The sequence below is a fragment of the Camellia sinensis genome, chromosome 10, assembly GCF_055761805.1.
Source record: "Camellia sinensis isolate YWXY chromosome 10, ASM5576180v1, whole genome shotgun sequence".
Classification (NCBI taxonomy): domain Eukaryota; kingdom Viridiplantae; phylum Streptophyta; class Magnoliopsida; order Ericales; family Theaceae; genus Camellia; species Camellia sinensis.
In genome coordinates, this window is record NC_138970.1 from 2180951 (window position 1) to 2200745 (window position 19795).

Below are 19795 nucleotides of genomic sequence, written 5' to 3' on the forward strand. Positions count from 1 at the left end.
AGAGTGGTAAAAACATATGAAGAAATCATTTTCTGATGTACCTTAAAATAACATTAAAAAAAATAATATGAAAAAAATAGTGAATATCCATCCCCGATAGAGATTTAAAGAATATCACTTATCCGCCTCGACAGACAAGAAAAAAGAAAAAAACCCATATATTTAAATTGAGTCTCCATAGATACTCATAAGGTAGATTATCCATTGTCATCCCTAGATATGATAGGTGTTACTCATCCCAAAAATATGTCTTCTATCAAACAATTACTACTAAAACACACTGTGGTTTAATACCGCCAGTGGTAGGGGGTAAGTATTGAACTCTTCGTTTCAAAGCTTAGGTTCAATTCCCGCTGCAGTCCTCTCTGGTGGACGATATATAAGTCCATTGTAAGTCAGTAAACCTACGACTTGCATGGACTGAGATAGCCTCCCCTCAAATAAATTTTCTCTAACCAAAAATATATATATATATTATATTCCTCATTTCATGATAGAGCCTGGTTATTTCCTGTCCTTCCTACTACCCAATCCGGCTGTTGATTATAATTATAAAAAGTTGAGCTTACCCTCAAACACAGTTTAAATCCGTCACAGCCAGAAAAATTCATCTGGTCCTATATATTTGAATTAGCCGTCCCCATAAAATATAGACCGGCAAACACAATATCTTCTTACTTTATGTCTCCATCAATTAATTCCCTTCAATCTTCTTCCATTCTTTAATTTTACAGCAAATTTTGAAAAACAAAATAATATATATCCTACAACTGAAATTAATCTATTTGCAGACATCATCAACCCCCAAAGTACTTTCGACTGCTCCAAATTCTCCCCTATTGTATAAAAAACAAATATATCTTGTCCCCTTGCTTTAAACAGTGTGTGTGATCCAGTCAACAGCGTCTCCAGATTTGTAGGAATTTCTCCTAGCTTCATTTCACTTAACTACAAAGATGCATCTCTCTTTGACGACAAAACTGAATGCAGGAGTCAGTGGACGGGTAATCAAGAATCTGATCTGGAAGCTGTGAAGGACGAAAGGAGACCTGCAGCTTGGACAGGTAGAATGTCACCGAATGTCGACATGGCAGCCGCTGACTTGTCTTTGAACCTCCCAACTTGCCCATCTGTTAGCATGGATCCCAGCTTTAGTGTGCTCTCTCCAAATCTGCTACCCACCTGGCCATTTTACAAGGAGATCATTTCATCAAATGCTGAAAAGAAAAAACTAATGAAATCAAATAATAAATGCCCGCATTATATATTCAAGATTGGCATATCCTGATAAATATTACCATATCCATCTTCCAAACCTTTTTTTTTTTTCTTTCTTTTGGCATGTATTTCTCTTCCTAGTAATTTTCTTCAGGCAATTTGATCCATACTAGCATACAGATATTCCTTAAAAGAATCCCAATATTCTGAATTATGGACCAAAATTAAAAATGTCACTGGAACCAAAATTCTAAGTAGATTATTTAAATATTAAAATTTATGGAAAGCTTCCACAATGTTTCTAAACCACGCTTCACATTAATAGCTTTAATCAATCTCCATGTTCTGCAATCCATCAAAGATGAAGATGGATACACTTGTCCTATTCACAAGTTTCATAATTCATAAATAAAAACTAAACGCTACGCTAGGCCATTAGAAAACATGCAATGACTAAAGTTGCTTCAAAAGTCGCTCTCGATTTTCCCTTGTCAACGTGATGATTGACTGAAACACCAGTCACAGCACCAAAGAAAATATTGTTGCATCATGCCAATTCAAAGATTATCAGCAACATATTAAATTATTGACATGTTTTGGTGAATTTTTGCTTTCTTACAAGCTTTCCCATGTATTTTCCATCATAGGAATGTCTAGCTAATGTAGTTTTCCATGTATTGAACAGAATTTCTCGTCTCATACATTTCTAAATAACAGACTAGAGGTCTATCAACAGCTGTTTATCATTTGATCAAGTCAGTACAAGAGAAACAAGAAAATAAATTAGGGCCACTTTCAGCTTTTTCTAAACCAGTGACTTATGTTCTATAGTTTTGAGATGATAGTTTTCTGCAAGGAATCTGATGTAATATATTAGATTGTCTCAATTAGAGCCCTTATTCAAAGAATTACTACGCCAACAACACAACCATTTCCTATTGTATGAGGGGATTCAAGAATGCGGTCTAGAAAATTCAAAGATCTTCGAAGATCCTTGAAGAAAACTTGAATTATCTAGAAATGATGAGAGGCTTAAATTCTTCAACAGTCACAACTAAGAACACAATAGCAAAGAGATGATGGAGATACGAAATTGAGTGAAGAAGAAGACAAAGTAGTTAGAAAGAGAATAATGGCAAGGCTCTCCTATGGATCTCCCACTTTCACTCTCAAGGTAGATAATGGAGAAGGGAAATTAGTTCTTTCCCAAGAAATGTCTCTAAAAAATTCAACCCTTGTAAAGCTATGGGTGGGTGCTATTTATAAGCACCTCATAATGTAGGATGGAGCCCATGTGTAAGGCACGTGGGGAATATTCTCTCTAATCACCTTGTCCAAGGAAGTGACCTCTCCGAGGATGAGGAAAACCCTCGAAGAGGAGATCAACCTCTCGGCAAACCCTTCTTCTTAGGCACACCTAACCAATGATCCCCAATCATCCCAAGGGGTCAGGGGTAGTCCCAGAGGATGTCCTGCCGCAAAAGGGTCAGGGGTAGTTCAAGAAAACACCCTGCCGCAAATATTGCCGAGTCTCAAGGACCCTCTAGATCGTGCCACCTCAACCTGGGTATAGGCTAGTTTAATTGAAGAGTGAATTTGTCTCCACTTACCGTCCTTGAGATCGGGTCCTTTGTTCAGACTCCGTTATGCCCATGGTTCTGGTGCGTAGATCCCAAAAAAGCTCCGAGCCCACAAGTGTTCTGGGATTCATTAACGGAGCGACTTCTAGATTGCATTCGAATCCATTTGAAGTCAAGCGCTTCGGATCTGTAGGTTTGTGGATCTGAACCCTTTCGAGTCTGAGCTCAAATAGGTCTCTAGATTCATGGTTCCAAACCCTTTCAAGGCTAAGCCAATACCTTGGAGAATGGATCTCCTCCGAGGGTTTCATCTTTTCTAAAACCAACGGTTAACCTCCTCGGATGCCCATATGATCTGAGCCTCCTTGGATGGGCTTGTTAGACTCTCTTTAGAGATATATGCCCAATAAGTCTTCCTCGGCCCAATTTGTTGGCTTTCTTATGGACTCGTTCAATAGAATTCACTTGGGCCCATTTGGCAATAATTTCTCAAAGCTCACCAAATTTTGGGCTTTGATTGGGCCCAATTAACTAGTGGGCTCAAATTAACCCCTCTTACATTTTGCCCCTTGCATGTATGAGAAATTTTGAATTTCTCGAACAGGCATAATTCTACTTCTTCGGCCATGCTTCACATCACGCCCTCTGGAATATATTATTGTCTTCATGGCCTATGGATAAAGTTGACTCACCGTAATTTATGGATAAAATTGACGATTAATAAGGCGGAATTTTTTTTTTCTCGCGCCACTGATTTTTTTAGAATATGTGAAAATATTTTTTTTTACTCCAAACAAAAATAAGGCACTCATCAGAATACTTCTCCACTCCAAGAAAAAATAAAGCACCCATTATCCTTCATTTTTTATTCTTGAAAAGGTAAGGCTCACATTATTTTTTAGTCAAACTTGACTTTGCTTTTTCTTTAACTTACATAATTTATGTAGATTCTCCAGAATATTCGTAGGCATATTATATATATAAATATATATCCTTAGCACACCTAAGGGGCCATCAGAACCAAACCTCCCTTTTTGCTCTTATTTATTTATTTTTTTAGGATAAGGACAAAAACCCTAATCCTTCTCTTTGTGGCAAGACCCATTTCGGTCCTTTCTCTCTCTAAAACCGAGACCAACCCAGCTTTCTTGCAAACAAACAAATCTTAAAAATTGGGCCTCCTCATATCTATATATGTATATATATATTTTGCTTGAAGGCAACAATACAAAGACCCACTCCACGATTGAAGGTAGCAACACACTCAAATCCAAATTCACGATTGAAGGCAGCCATTCACATCCAAATTCAATAGAGCAGAAATGGAAAACAAGCAATGACTCACTTCACAATTGAAGGCAACAACACAGAGACCAGTAATGAGACCAAAAAGGCAGCCAACGAGCAACAAAGCCCATTTTGGCGGAGCTCCGTCGCCGAGTACGGCATCTCTGTTGTGATCTTAGTTGCACGAAGCGGGAGCGGGGGCGGGAGCGAGAGTGGGAGTTGATAGAAGTTTCTAAAGTCGGAAGCGCCTCGGGGAGCGGTAATATATATATATATATATATATTTTAATACACATAAGAAGTTTTTTTTATAAATATTTTTATTTTAATACACATTAAATATTTTATTTATTTATTATATTTTTTAAATAATGTATTATTGTTAATTTATTTTTTTATTTTTAATTGATATATATTATAAATAAAAAATTATAATAAATAAGGAATAATAAATTATGTTAAAATAAACAAAAACAAAAATAACATATTTTATTTTATAATGTTTTTATTATATATAATTTTATTTTATAATTTTTTTATTCTATATCTTAATGTTTAGGATATTGAGAATATTAAAAATATAAAAAAATAAATAAAAGATGTAAAATGGTTTTTTTATTATTAAAAACAAAAAAAGGTAAAAAAAAATAAAATAAAGAATAAAAGAGGGAGAGAGAGACAGCAACGAAGAGGGAAGGAAAGGAGTCGAATAGAGGGGAGGAACAAGAGAGACGAACAGAGAGAGAGAGGGGAAACAAAGACGAAGATGAACAGAGAGAGAGAGAGATACGAAGGACGAAGGAGACGACGACAAAGAGCATCGAACAGAGGAAAAGAGAGAGTCAAAGAAGATGATAAACAGGTTCGACTTCGACGATGAACAGAGGGAGAGAGATAGTCGAATACACATAGATTGGAAGAACATACCATGATCTAGTCTCGATTAGGGCTTCAACAGGTTTTTCCCCTATCCCTTTGTCATTCTCTGTCTTCAATGGGTTAGGGTTTTTGTGTGTTTTCTCTTTCTCTGTTTTCAATGGGTTAGGGCTTCTCTCTGTCTGGGTTTCTGAGTAGTTTTATTTCCACCAACGATCCCATCTTGGACAGGATCGCGTTTCTCTCTCTACAGAAACGCGATTCTTACACGTTTCTTTCTAAGAAACGCAGAATCGCGTTTCTTATGAAGATTCGTCACCTGGTTGCACGATTCCTGCAACTAAGGTCGTGATCTTCCTAATCTGAACGATTAATGCTGAGTCGGCGTCCTGAAAACCTTCGATCTAATCGCTTCAACAGATCTTCAATTCGTCTATTACTGTTATGAGATCCTTGACTTTCCAAATCGCTCTCCAAAGCCGATAAATTCGACCCCAACAAAATGTCGTGATCTCTAAATTCGCCTCCTGACATTTCAATTTCTATCCAAACACCACTGTCGCGACCCAAGCCGCTGCTAGCTTGCACCAACGCCAACCCAGCTTGCCATTGACCAACTCATCGTGGTCGTTGGTTTTCTCTCACACTTGGCCCATGCATGTGGCTTTCAACCCACGCCGCGTGCTCCGTTACTCGCGGCCTTGCCACCAATCCAGCACCTCGCTACTGCGCCATTTCAACGCGAGCTACCTGCTCCGTCTTAGGCTTGTTCTGTTCTTGGTTTTAGAATCAGCGGCGACCAATGCCAAATCCAGACTTCGCATTTTTGGTACTGCTCCGTGGTGGGACTGCCGTTGCTCGCTGCACCGTGAGCCGCTGATCTGCTCAGTCCTGAACGCAGTTGGCTCTTGCGTACATTGTTCACGCCGTGGCTTCTTCTTCTTCTTGTTTTTTTTTTTGCTAAAGAAATTTGGCTTTTGTTGCCCTGAAATTTATACTATTGAGCCTTGAAATTGTGTTTGATAAAATAGATTTGTGATATGTTTTCTTGGCCTTGCAATAATTTAAAAATTTGTTGAATCTTGGTGGGCTTGTTGAAGGCCATTGCAATTTGTTATTGAACACCATTGTTGAAAATTTGAATGTTAAAGGCCATTGCAATTTGTTGTTGAACACCTTTGTTGAAAATTTGAAGAGAATAGAACAAATGTGTAGTTGTTGATGTTGCCCCATTCCAATAATGCCTGAATCATGATCTCAAATTGATATTGTTTGTCGGCTTTACTATTTCAGGCAAATAAATTCTTGTGCGAAATCCACATCCCAAGACCTTCAAAACCCGCACTAATGACAGCTGTCCCTCGGAAGTCTGAACGGAAGCAAAACTGTCCCTCAGGAGTCCGAAAGTAGCATACACCCTACTTGGCAAGAAAGATCCCTTTGGAAGGCAACCGGGTCTACCAAGCTTGCACTAACAGAAGTAAAGATTGACTCTCGGAAGTTCAAACGGAAGCAAGGTTGTCCCTCAAAAGTCTAAGGTTGTCCCTCACGAGTCCAAATAGTAGCACACACCCTACTTCAGCAAGAAAGATCCCTCTGAAAGGTAATCGAGTCTACCAAGCTTGCATCAACAAAAGTAAAGATTGTTTCTCGAAAGTTCAAGCGGAAGTAAGGCTGTCCCTCAGAAGTCCGAGCAGAAGCAAGGCTGTCCCTTGGAAGTCTGAGTGGATGCACACTTCTACTTTAGCAGCTAATGGAAGCAAAGGCCACGACTTCGGGGCCCTAAGAACCCGCACTAATGAGAGTAAGGGCTATCCCTTGGAAGTCTGAACAGAAGTAAGGTTGTCCCTCAAGAGTCTAAATAGTAGCACATACCATACTTCGGCAAGAAAGATCCCTTCTAACAGGCAACTGAGTCTCGAGGGCTGTTCTTCCGAAGTACAAGTGGGAACACATACTCTACTTCAATAAGAAAGATCTTCGAAACTCGCATTGATGGAAGTGAGGTCTGTTTTTTGAAAGTGTCTGAGTGGGAGTACACACTCTACTTCAACAAGAAAGATCCTCGAAGCTCGTACTGATGGAAACAAGGGTTGTCCCTCAGAAGTCCAAATGGAAGCAAGGGCTGTCCTTCAGAAGTCTGGGTGGGAGCACACTTCTTTCTTTGGCAAGAAAGATCCTTTCTGGCTGGCAACCGAGTCTACTACTCCTTCTTCTTCTTCAAGAGCTCGCACTGATGGAAGTAAAGATTGCTCTCTGGAAGTCTAAGCGGAGGCAAAGCTGTCCCTCGAAAGTCTGAGTGCATGTACACTCTTTTCTTTGACAATCAATGGAAGCAAAGGCTATCCCTCGGAAGTCCGAGTGAGAGTACACTTCTACTACGTCAAGAAAGGTCCCTTCAGGTTGGTAATCGAGTCTACTATTCCTCTTTCTTCTTCGAGGGGCAACAAAAATTGAAAACTGCCTCAAGCAACATAACACAATGAAGATACACAATATAGAGAAAATAACTTCTAATTAAGGTACACAATATAGAGGAAACAAATTTCTTCATAACATAAGAAAGATAGAACTTCTTGGACAATGTCGTAAATACAAATTGTAAATGTCATAGATAAACTTCTTCTACGGAATGTCGACCTTTGCCCCTAGAGTTGCAAGGTCATTTAGAAAGCTTTCACCGGCTGCTCGGGTTGTGGCCGTCATACGCCATCATAGACACGTCTTCTAAGATATCTTGGGGCCCTTGTTCTTTGAACTCTAGCTCATCTGCTTCGACTTTCTTTATAAAGATCTTCTTAAGCGTCCGACGCTTTTCTGTAGGATGCCCTAGTGATCGGTGGAAAACACAATAATTAGGGCCCTTGTGGTCCTTCTTTGGCAAAAGCCCTTCGATATGAGGCAACTTCAATTCCCCATCTACCACCCATTCTTTAACTAAGGCATTCACCTCCTCAACACTACATGGAAAAGGAGTGTCATCTTCGCAGTTTTTCCTCTTTTGACCTCTGAATTCCTCCCCCTGCGGCTTTCGGGTGGAAGATGCAGAAGCCGCAATGACAAAAGGTCCTCGGGACTTCTTGAAGCTAGTTTTATAACTAGTCTCGAACCCGATTTCTTGAGACTAAGGTATGTTGATGTTCCGAGATGTTTCAATTAGTGCCGAGAAGGTGGGTAACTTGTGATTAACAAAAGCATTTTGTACTCGTTCAATGCCCCTTCAACACAGATTCGGACCAAGTAGCTTTCCTTTACAGCCTTGTGACAATCCACAGCTTTGTCTTGGAACCTCTTCATATATTTAAGAATATCTTCACCCTCTCGCTGCTTTTCCTTACACAGGGTAAGTGTGGTCACTTTCTCGGCCACCTGAAAGAATTTGGCATGGAATTTGTCGACCATCTCTTCCTAACTTCGGATAGAGTTTGGGGCCAAGTTAACGTACTAACTATATGCTCGGTCGGTGAGGGACTTGGAGAATTCTCTCAGTCGGAGGACATGATTTGAACCACGAATCCCCAGTCTCTATGAACCGAACAACATGTTCTCAAGCATTTTCTTGCTTGCCATCGAATTTGATGAACTTCGACACCGTGTACCCCTCCGAGTATGGATAACTCAACATCTCGATAGGGTATGGCGGCTTAACATCTAGATCAGGCAAAAAGGGTAAAGTCCTCTTGCCCCATTCGAGATTGAACATGGCTTGCACATCGGCGAGAGTGAGAAATTGTTGAGGGAGAGAACTTGATGGTGGTATTCCCGAAACTTGGCTTGTAGACCCGAAGACCAAGCCTGGAGCCACTTGGCTATTTGGGTGTTGAGAATTCACCATCAGTGTAGGAATGTGGTGATATTGACCATTGGCATCTATGGATATAACATTCGGTGATGGAGCGTTGAATTGAGTTCCATACATTCCGTTACATGCTATGGGTATGCTGGGTTGGGCTTGGAAAACCATTGTCAAAGCCAAAGGAGACCCACTCAATACATTAGTAGAATTTACAATCGGTGGAACAAAATTTGGCATGGATAGAGCACCATTTTGTAGAGAAATTTCGGTGGGCCTTCCTTGAACTTCCACAGCTGCTGGAACACCATTCATCGCGCTGTAAACTCCTCCAAACATCGCTAGACCATGGCTCGATCCTTTAGGTGTGTGATTTTGCGCTCCATGGGCCACAGGTTGACCATGACTTGTTCCTCCTAGCACTTGATTTTGCACACCATTTTGAGCAACTTCAGGGAGAATTGGGGGTGGGTCTTGATGGTTTTGACCATTCCCAACATCACCATGAAGTTGTTGATGCTTTTCAGCGCCGACTTGACCTCCATTTGTTGGTGGTGCGAAATTTGAACCTATCACCAACATGGTGTGGGTGAGATTTTGAAGGGTCATGAGAATCTCTTATTGAGTGTGTTGGAGTCCTTGCATGGCTTGAAAGATGAGAGGTGTGTCTTGAACTTGAGTCCTCTCATCACCACCGTTGGAAGAGCCTTGTTGATGAACTCCTTCTTCTCTCGCCATCTTCACCGGAGCTGTGTAGATTCCGGATCTTGTTAAGACTATTAACTAATCCGCCTCCCCAATGGAGTCGCCAAATGTATGAGAGGGTTCAAGAATGTGGTCTAGAAAATTCGAAGATCTTCGAAGATCCTTGAAGAAAACTTGAATTATCTAGAAATGATGAGAGGCTTAGATTCTTCAACAGTCACAACTAAGAACACAATAGCAAGCAGACGATGGAGATAAGAAATTAGGTGAAGAAGAAGACAAAGTAATTAGAGAGAGAATAATGGCAAGGCTCTCCCATGGATCTCCCACTTTTACTCTCAAGGTAGATAATGGAGAGGGGAAATTAGTTCTTTCCCCAGAAATGTCTCTCCAAAATCCAACCCTTGTAAAGCTATGGGTGGGTGCTATTTATAGGCACCTTATGATATAGGATGGAGCCCATGTGCAAGGCACATGGGGAATATGCTCTCTAACTACCTTGTCCGAGGAGGTGACCTCTCCGAGGATAAGGAAAACCCTCGAAGAGGAGATCAACCTCTCGGTGAACCCTTCTTCTTAGCCACACCTAACCAATGATCCCCAATCATCCCAAGGGATCAGGGGTAGTCTCAGAGGACGTATGTATGAGAGGGTTCAAGAATGCGGTCTAGAAAATTAGAATATCTTCGAAAATCCTTGAAGAAAACTTGAATTATCTAGAAAGGATGAGAGACTTAGATTCTTCAACAGTCACAACTATGAACACAATAGCAAAGAGATGATGGAGATAAGAAATTGGGTGAAGAAGAAGGCAAAGTAGTTAGAGAAAGAATAATGACAAGGCTCTCCCATGGATCTCCCACTTTCACTCTCAAGGTAGATAATGGAGAAGGAAAATTAATTCTTTCCCAAGAAATGTCTCCAAAATCCAACCCTTGTAAAGCTATGGGTGGGTGCTATTTATAGGCACCTCATGATGTAGGATGGAGCCCATGTGCAAGGCACATGGGAAATATTCTCTCTAACCACCTCATCCAAAGAGGTGACCTCTCCGAGGATGTGGAAAACCCTCGAAGAGGAGATCAACCTCTCAGCAAACCCTTCTTCTTAGCCACACCTAACCAATGATCCTCAATCATCCCAAGGGGTCAAGGATAGCCCCAGAGGACGTCCTGCCGCAGAAGGGTCAAGGGTAGTTCAAGAGAACGTCCTACTGCAAATATTGTTGAGTCTCAGGGACTCCCTAGATCGTGCCACCTCGACTTGGGTATAGGCTAGTTTAACCGAAGAGTGAATTTATCCCCACTCACCGTCCTTGGGATCGGGTCCTTTATTCGGACTCAATCACGCCCATGGTTCTGGTGCGTAGATCTCGAAAAGCTCCGAGCCCGCAAGTGTTCTGCGACTCATTAATAGAGTGACTTCTAGATTGCATTCGAATCCGTTCGAAGTCAACCGCTTCGGATCTCTAGGTTCGTGGATCTAAACCCTTTCGAGTTCGAACTCAAATAGGTCTCTAGATTCATATGTCCCGAACCCTTTCAAGACTAAGCCAATACCTCGGAGAATGGATCTCCTCCGAGGATTTCATCTCTTCTGAAAACAACGGTTAACCTTCTCGGACGCCCGTATGATCTGAGCCTCCTTGGATGGGCTTGTTAGACTCTCTTTAGAGATATATGTTTGATAGATCTTCCTCGGCCCAATTTGTTGGCTTTCTTATGGACTTATTCAATAGAATTCACTTGGGCCCATTTGGCAATAATTTCTCAAAGCTCACCAAATTTTGGGCTTTGATTGGGCCCAATTAATTAGTGGGCTCAAGTTAACCCCTCTTACACCTATATTTGGAATCCAATCCTTTTTTCCATGTACATCCAAGACAAGGGATACCCTATATAGAACCTTGAATAATTTTATAATTTGTTGCTCAAGTTATTTTATCAACTGACTAATTGATGTTAGTGGATACATGCACGAAGGATATAACTCATAAATGTTATCTCTCAGACCTCTCTCATCTTTTTTAAAAGGAAGAAACTATGAATACTTAATAATAATATGTGTGATATTACACTAGATTAGATTCTCTCTGATGTACTCAAACTAAGGATACATTGTTTTGCCCCTAACGAATAAAACTCCTGGCTTTGGCCTTTTTTTTTAAATTTCAGGTAACATTAGCTATACCTAAACTGAGAAAATCTACACATTCTACTGAAACTGTGAGACAAAAAAGCATCCTAGGGAACAAAAGTGTAAAAAAAAAATGGAAGCTTTACCTGCATGAAAGACTTTAAGAAAGGAGCAGCCACCCCAAAACTTGAGTCGTCATCAATATCAATATTTCGAGAGAGTTCTTCATTTGTATAACTTTTCCAGGAGCTTCTTGAAGAAACATCATCCCTAGAAGTTGAAATAGATGCTGTAGTTGTCCCCCTTGAAGACAATGCAGGAGCACTGGCGACCAATATGAGATTAAAAATTTACTTTCATTCAAACAGAAAAGCCCCAAACATGCCATGAGTGTATGTCTTATCATATAGAAAGAAAAAAAATGCCAGGTTTGTACTTCCAGTCAATCAAGAAATACAGTGAGGATGGTCAGTGTCAATGTGAAAATATACACCCACTATGAAGATACAGGGAAAGAAGGCCAATTAGATTTAACAAACAGAAAAGCCCCAATTATGCCATGTGTATGTCTTATATCATATAGAAAGAAAGAAAAAATGCCAAGTTTGTAATTCCAATCAATCAAGAAATACAGTGAGGGCGGTTAGTGTCAATGAGAAAATATACACCATCTATGAAGATACAGAAAAAAAGGGAATTAGATTGGCTTTTTGACCACAGATGAGATACTGAAAAACATAATGTAATCAGCTTAAGTATTTAAAGAAAATATGTTAGAAGGATAACAAAATCAACCTGATAGGAAGGTATTTAAACCGAGGAACAGTAGAACATCTCAGAATGTTTGATTCGGAGTTAGTGGGTAACTTCTGCACAGTATCAGTATACATCCGATTAAGTTGAACAAAGAACCCGTAGAGGACAGCATGCCGCAGGTACGACTGCCTCTCATTCTCCCAGAGGTATGGCTCATACCTGAAGAGAGTAAAAATAAATTTGAAGCAATGATCAAATCAGGGCGGGGAAATTTATTCTTTTAAGAAGAGAACACAGTCACAGACAGAAGATTCTATATCACAGATGACACGCATCTTACCGTAACATCTACTGTTAGGTAGATCAAACCATGGATATATTTAACTCAAAAAACAATCACCTTGTTTGGTTCCAATTTTATGAATTCAATTTTTTGAAAATTAAGTTTTCTATTTTTTGCATTTTTTTGTTTTTAGTCAATTTTTTAAAACATTTTAAGAAAAAAATTTATTTTTTAGATGCACCTAACCTAGATGTACTTAAAAAGTAAAATATTAGTTAAAAAATATTTGAAAAAAAAATCAATAAATATACAAGAATATGAAAATGTACTAAATTTTTGTATTTTTTTTTATATATATTTTTGGCATTTAGTGAATCTTTTTTCAAAAAAATTTCACAAATATTATATTTTTTAATTGTATTTATATTAAGTGTATCTAAAAAATACTTAAAATATTAAAAAAAATCACTAAAAACAAAAAACGAGATAAACAAAAAACGAATTTTTCATAAAATTGGAACCAAACAAGGTGAATAGAATTTACCGTTAACAGCTGAACTGTTTATTTTTTGATAAGTGATGTAAGAGTTAACATCTGAACTTACCAACTTAACATCAAGTCCACCAAACAAAAAAAAACTTAAACACACTTCTCTTGGAAAGGACTGTCACAGTTGGCACTGACTGTCCCAAAAAAACAGATGAGAGGCCAGTGCCAAGTAGTTCAAGACAAGATTGTACGGTATTAGAATCATTGGGATGGCTTACTGTCAGCGTTCAAGATGCTCTGGTACTTTAAAAGCCAAATAGAAACCTTAACACTCCATTTGGATTGAGGGATTTGGTGAGAAAAGAAAGAAATAGAGAGAATGAGATTTCTCATCACTTGTTTGGATGATTAATGAGGTGAGTAATGGTGAGAAATGGTAAGAAAGCCAAATCACACCGAACATAAGTTTTGTTTGGTGAGAAACCAAAATTACTCTTTTAATCATAGTCCATCCAAACAAGAAGGTGAAAAACCACAATCATTTCTTTTCTTTTCTCACCTAGGTGAGAAACTCTAATCATCTCTTTTCTTTTCACATCTCACAATCCAAATGGAGGGTAAGAGTAATTCCAGAAGTCCGTAGTCTTTGACTAAATTCTTTTTTACAACTCAAAAAATGGAAATGGAGCTGAAAAACATGAAATAGTGTTTCAGTCTAATGTAGTATAAAGATCACAACCTTTTGTATCAATGAATTTTTTCAAGAAAACAAATAAGAGAATTTGGTGTTCATGCATGGAAATATACAGAAACAGCAAATTGATATATTCATAATAATGTGAAGTGTGCAGGGAGAATTAACAATATTATCAGAGTATATAGATGATAACTTAGACGCCTTCTTTAAAGCCAGACATTTTGGGCATGTTTAGTTTGTCTCTCAAAACATGTTTTTGGCGAAAAAATTTCAAAAACATGTTTTGTTGAAATTTAAAAAAAAAAAGAAAAAGAAAATCCAAAATCACTTTTCTCTCTACTACACATCAATCATTCACTTTTTCTCTCATCTCTCCTTCTCAATCACTTTTTCTCTCACACCCATCTATTCAACTACAAAAAAATATCAAATCATCCCAAAATCCAAAACTCCAAAACCATTTTCAAAATATACAACCAAACAAATTTTCAAATTTTCTAAACTCTCTCCAAAAAATTATTTTTGAAATAATATCTCAAAACACAAACTAAACAAAGCCTTTAGATTTTGTCATTTTGTGGTACCTATGTTGTCTGGACAAAACACTACCACTTTTAGCCAACCAAGCATCATATAGTATACTCAGAATGTAACTTTAAACAACAAGAGTGTAACTTTAAACAACAAGAAGTATGAGCCAAAAATGCCCTTGTCGGCCCCAAACTGAAATTTATTTTTCTTAGAAGATTACTTTGTGCAGCCAGAAACCCTAATTTATTGACAATACTGCAGAGTTAAAGAACATGGAAACTTGTAAGCATATCACAGATATCTTTTCAGTTATGGTACATCATAACACCAAGCTAGAAAAGCTTACGTGAGCCAGTCGATGGGATCCAGCCTCTGGGAAAGGCGATTTACCAAGCTATCAACCTGCTCTCTAATGACTGACTTGGTCTGGTTTACATCCTGCTTCCTTCTGAGAGAAAATTTTGACTTTACATTTTTTGATAGCTCCTCAATTGTATTGGAATCACCCCCCGAAAGAACGTCAGCCACAAATCTGAAGTCTAATAGAACTTGCAAAACACCTTTATCTGACAATTGAGAATCACGGGCCTCTGCAGTTGAAAGGAAGTCCGCATATATACCAATAACCTAGATGGAACAAACCAAAATACACAAACAAGAAGAATTTATGACTACTATTAAACCACAGAATCATGCAGCCAATTTAAAAATTGAAAATTATACGAACAATCAGAAATCAAAACAATTACCAAAAGATAAAAAAAACATGCATAGGTAATGTCCAAGTATGCATGTAACACTACCTAAGTGAGTGCTGAGTGTCCAACACCGGTACTTCATACATTTAAAAGAGTTAACGCAACATAGATCCCTATTGATGCTTCTAAGTGCTTCAAGCACCTCCTCCTCAAAAGGTCTCTCTAGCAAATCCCTACTCCCCACTCAATGGAATCGGAACAAACATCACTATGTCTAAGGGTCTGATCTGATCTTTAGTAAGAATATCCATAAATCTTCCAATGGAACCATGATAGTATTGACACAAACCTCAAAAGCACAAACACAAACATGCCAATACAACAATTTTTAAAAATTGCTAGACATGACATGTGGTGGTACATGCAAAATATATAGTTTGTATATTTATTGTGTATCATATGTATGAATATTTCATTCAAAGATAATAAAAAAGTGAACCATAGCGCTAATTCCTAAAGTCTAAAGGTGGAGGGATTAACAAGTATAAATCTACATTGTTCCAATGATAAAGTGTTTCGTGTGTGTCAAATAAGTGATAGGCATTTGTGTCCCCCAAGTGTTTGCAGCATGTACAGGTCTAAATTGTTTTTTATTTTTATTTTTAAATTGACACATTTGGGTGTGTGTTGATACATGTTGGGAACTGTCACAGCACCCTGTTAGAAGTGTTCGTCTTTCTTAGACAAAAATAATGACATATCACTATACATGGGTGATAAAATAAAGCAAATACACAAGCAAGTTGCATACCTTTTCCAGCAATCTCAATGCAAACTTTTGCAGAATTGGCTTATCAAGAACATGACCCCCAACTCGATGAATTTCCTCACATGCACGGAATAGAAATGAGGTAATATAGAGTGAAGGAATGGCCGGGAGTGATATTTTCATCTCTGATTGGCTCTCATCAGATTGCTCTTGCTTGACTACAGTGTCCTCCCAGCCCTGCATAATGCTTAAAATATGAACACGTTTGATGTACCAAGAAACAAAATTCAAGTAGTAGCTCAGTCAGAATATCAATCAGAACAAGATATGAAATTATGAATTTATTCTTAAAAAAACATAATGCTTTTACATATATGTGTGTGTAACATGAAAGGTATTTTCCAGGGTAGAGGCCACTTACTCTCAAGGGACTTGTAGTTGATAGTCCATCATCTTGTCTTAGATCACGGGAGAGAATTGCTGAAAGCTCATCAGAAACCCATGATATCCACAAGTTGTAAGCTCTATTGCTAAGATCTTGTATCATGTCAGTAAGTTCCTCAAGTTGCGGGCTTGAATTATCATCCACTCCAAACAAAGCTGAAGTAGGTAGCGAGGTTTTCCTTTTAGAGAAATCAAACCTTTTCTTTCCTGGGCTATCAGACATGGGAGAATCAATGGTGATGCTAGAATGCCTCAACAAGGATGCTGACCTACCAGAAACAGCATCTGTAGTTTCACTCAGCCAAAACCTCGGTGAACCAAGTATCACTGGTATGTGTCTTGAGTGTTTCTGAAATGAAAACAAGACTCGCCCAATGAATAGCGATCTCTCAACAATTGTAGCTGGTGATGGCACAGACTGACCTTCCGAGTTGCCTTTTTCTAGGGCAGCAGACAAGTGTTCAAGCTCATTCTTGAGTTCCATCAATATGACCGAAATGCTCTGATAACACTTGTTTTGTAGATATGGCGCTAGATCCTTTAACCTTAAAGATGCCTTTGGAGACTCTAGGAATCTCAAGAGATCCTCAAGAACACTCTCGCAGCAACTGTCAACTGCATCCCTAATCTGGCTGACTTGAGCTCCAAAGTAGGCATTGAGACAGCTAAATAAATCATTCTCCTCAGGCAGTGCTCTGGAACCAGCAAGAGGACCAGCCTTCTTACTATTTTGTTCCATGAACCAAACCCCACCACCCAAATAAGATCTGTTCAAGTATGCCTGGAAATCAACCCGATGGCCAGGAGCCTCAGCAATGGCATGAATTGATTCAGTGACATTAACATTTCTGGTCAGGTCCTCATATCCCAAGTCTATGATAGCTTTCATTCTCCGGACGAAAGCATCTTCAAATATCTCATCCCAGAGATCAGCATCATCTTCCATAACAAGCTCACGAATCCTGTTCCATGGCAATTCAATTTCAGAACCAAAGACATTTTTTAGCCACGGCAAACTAGCCTCCAACACTTGCTTACTGTCCATTGTCTCCCTTATCAATTTCTCAGCTGAAGCAAGCTCCTGACCACTGCCAATGGAATCAATCAAATACCTCCCATTAATCTTGTTAACAATCTCTTTGCCACAACTCTTCAACCAATCAGAGCAGGTTTTAGCAATGAAGTCCCGTTCAAGCGTTACCATTACGGACTCCAACTTATCCCTGAACAGTTTCCACAACCTGACTTCCTCATCGGGATTGGGTATACTGCCAAACAGTTGAGAAGCAGGAGGGGAACCCAATATGACTTTATAAAACAATGGCATATCACTCAAAACTTGTAAGAACAACTCCCCTATTTGGCCTAAGCTAACCTGAATTATCTTCAATACTTGACAAAATGCAGAGATGACATCAGAGCTAGTACTAGTATTGGCCGTGGAACAATTGAGTAATTTCTGAGAAATGCACGACTTTCTGGAGTCAAGGAACAAGGACAAAACTTGTTTGGGCTGAAGCTCGTCTACGATGGCAACAGCAGCAAGAGCATCGGCATAGGCGACAATGCTGAGGCCAAGGGCGTGATCCAGCAACCTCTCGCGGCTCCTCTGGGAGATCTGGAGCTTGAAGCTCTCGACAATCTGCCACTGATGCTGAAGCAAAGGGAAATTGGACAATATGGTGTTGTCGTTGTTAATGTCAATAAGGCAGTGGTGAACCTGCTTGGCACGGGTGTATCTAGCGGCTGCCTCGAGGAACATGAACTCGTCGAGACAGCCCCAAATGTTCTCAGGGGTGTCGACCAGGTACTTGACCCGGGAGGCGATCCCGTAAATCCTGGCTCGGGCAGGGTTAGGGCTCGTGGCGGCCAGCAATTTGGGGGTGGATTCGGAGGAGAGGGAAAGGAGAATACCGTCGTGAATGGCGGAGATATTGGCGGAGATGGACTCGCAAGAGGACTTCATGAGAACGATGGAGTCGGCGGAGTCGATGAGATCTCTGTAGCGATTTCCGACCAATTGCCGGAGCTCCTCGCTCTTGTCCTGGATCTGCTTCCTGGTGCTCGACTCCACATTTCGGATCTCGGATATCGGCTTTGTCCGGAACAGAGACTCCGCGTCTTTCTCTCTGTATCCTCCGACGCCGACACCGCCATTCCGACGTTGTTGATCGGCTGCTGCGGATGGAGATGGTGAGGGTGATGATGGTACTGCAACTCCCATTCTTAATTGCCAGATTTCCAGATCCAAGCTAAACCCGATTTCAACCGATTCCCAGATCTCATCTCATCTCATCTATGTACTTCTATGTAGTTGATGAGCACCAAGGGAAAGCCCTTCCTGATGTTATAAACGTATATTATTATACAACCTTCGCTTCATCATCGTCTTCAAGTATGCCTCTTATTCATTCTAATAAATTGCAGCAGCTTGATTCATAAACAATGGCATAATTTTATAAATTCTGACTCATAATTAAAATAAATAAATAAATATTATAACCAAATACAAATAAATTATAATTAAATATCTCAAAATAATATTAATTAAATATCTCAAAATAATATTATAAAAAATAAAATAAAAAAATAATCATAACTAATAATATATATATGTATATATAATAAAAAAGGTGCATAAAAGAATTCTTTCATAAAAATAATAATGTTCATCGACAGCCACAACCTTGTAATTATGAGGGTAAAAATGGCCTGATCCGGCCCGAGTATGGACTTAGGCTAGTCCGTTGTTGGGTTTAACGAGCTCTTGCAAAAAAAATAAGGGTTTTTTACTGGCCGGTCCTACTTTTTATAGTTATTTCCTTCTTAATCCTGAATATTGATGTTGTGCACCAATAAGTCCTGGAGTCTTTTTTTTGTACCTGTTTTACCCCTGTTTTGTTTTCCCATGTTTTGGCACGTTTCTATTTGATTTTTGCATCAAAATACTGTAATGTGAGTTTGGGTTTGGGTTTGTAATTTGGATTCTTGTAGAACTTCGCAATTTGTTAATGCATTATTGTGGACCTTCGTGATTTGTGATTTCACGCTTGGTGTATATTTGGATTTTGCAATTTGCAATCTCATGGAGGGAGCTCTATTTGTGATTTACTTTTTATAAATCTGTGAATCTTCATGTTTTGTGATTTCGCGTTTGGTGTATAGTTAGATTTTGTGATTTGCGATTTTGTGGATGAAGCTCAACTAGTATGTTTGATTTTGATTTCAATTTCAATGTTTTGGTGTTTTTTAGTTTTAGTTTGAGTTTGTAATTTTGATTTTGTTTATGATATTGTTGTTATTATGTTGTTTCTGCGATTGAATTTGTATTTTTATCATGATATTGAAAGCTTTGAGATATGTATATATAATAATATTAGATTTTTTTTTTTTTTTGTTCACGAAATTGTTTTGGTTGAACACAAGTGTTGGTTTGTGATTTTCTACAGTGATAATTTTATCACTGAGTAGTTTGGGTGTATCGTTGGATTAACTTTTTCAACATTGATAAATTTATTAGTGAGTATAGGAA

General features: G+C 38.9%; 1 protein-coding gene across 1 annotated transcript; it reads right to left on the bottom strand.

The window, feature by feature from the left end:
- Positions 1–581: 581 nt before the first annotated feature.
- Positions 582–18927, bottom strand: LOC114258267 (Vps51/Vps67 family (components of vesicular transport) protein). Its single transcript, XM_028198178.2, has 6 exons — positions 16241–18927; positions 15862–16056; positions 14699–14979; positions 12391–12570; positions 11742–11919; positions 582–1182 (listed from the first exon to the last, which is right to left on the bottom strand). Exons 1-6 carry the CDS (start codon positions 18485–18487, stop codon positions 1009–1011), a joined length of 3255 nt encoding a protein of 1084 aa, XP_028053979.2. The 5' UTR covers positions 18488–18927; the 3' UTR covers positions 582–1008.
- Positions 18928–19795: the final 868 nt, after the last annotated feature.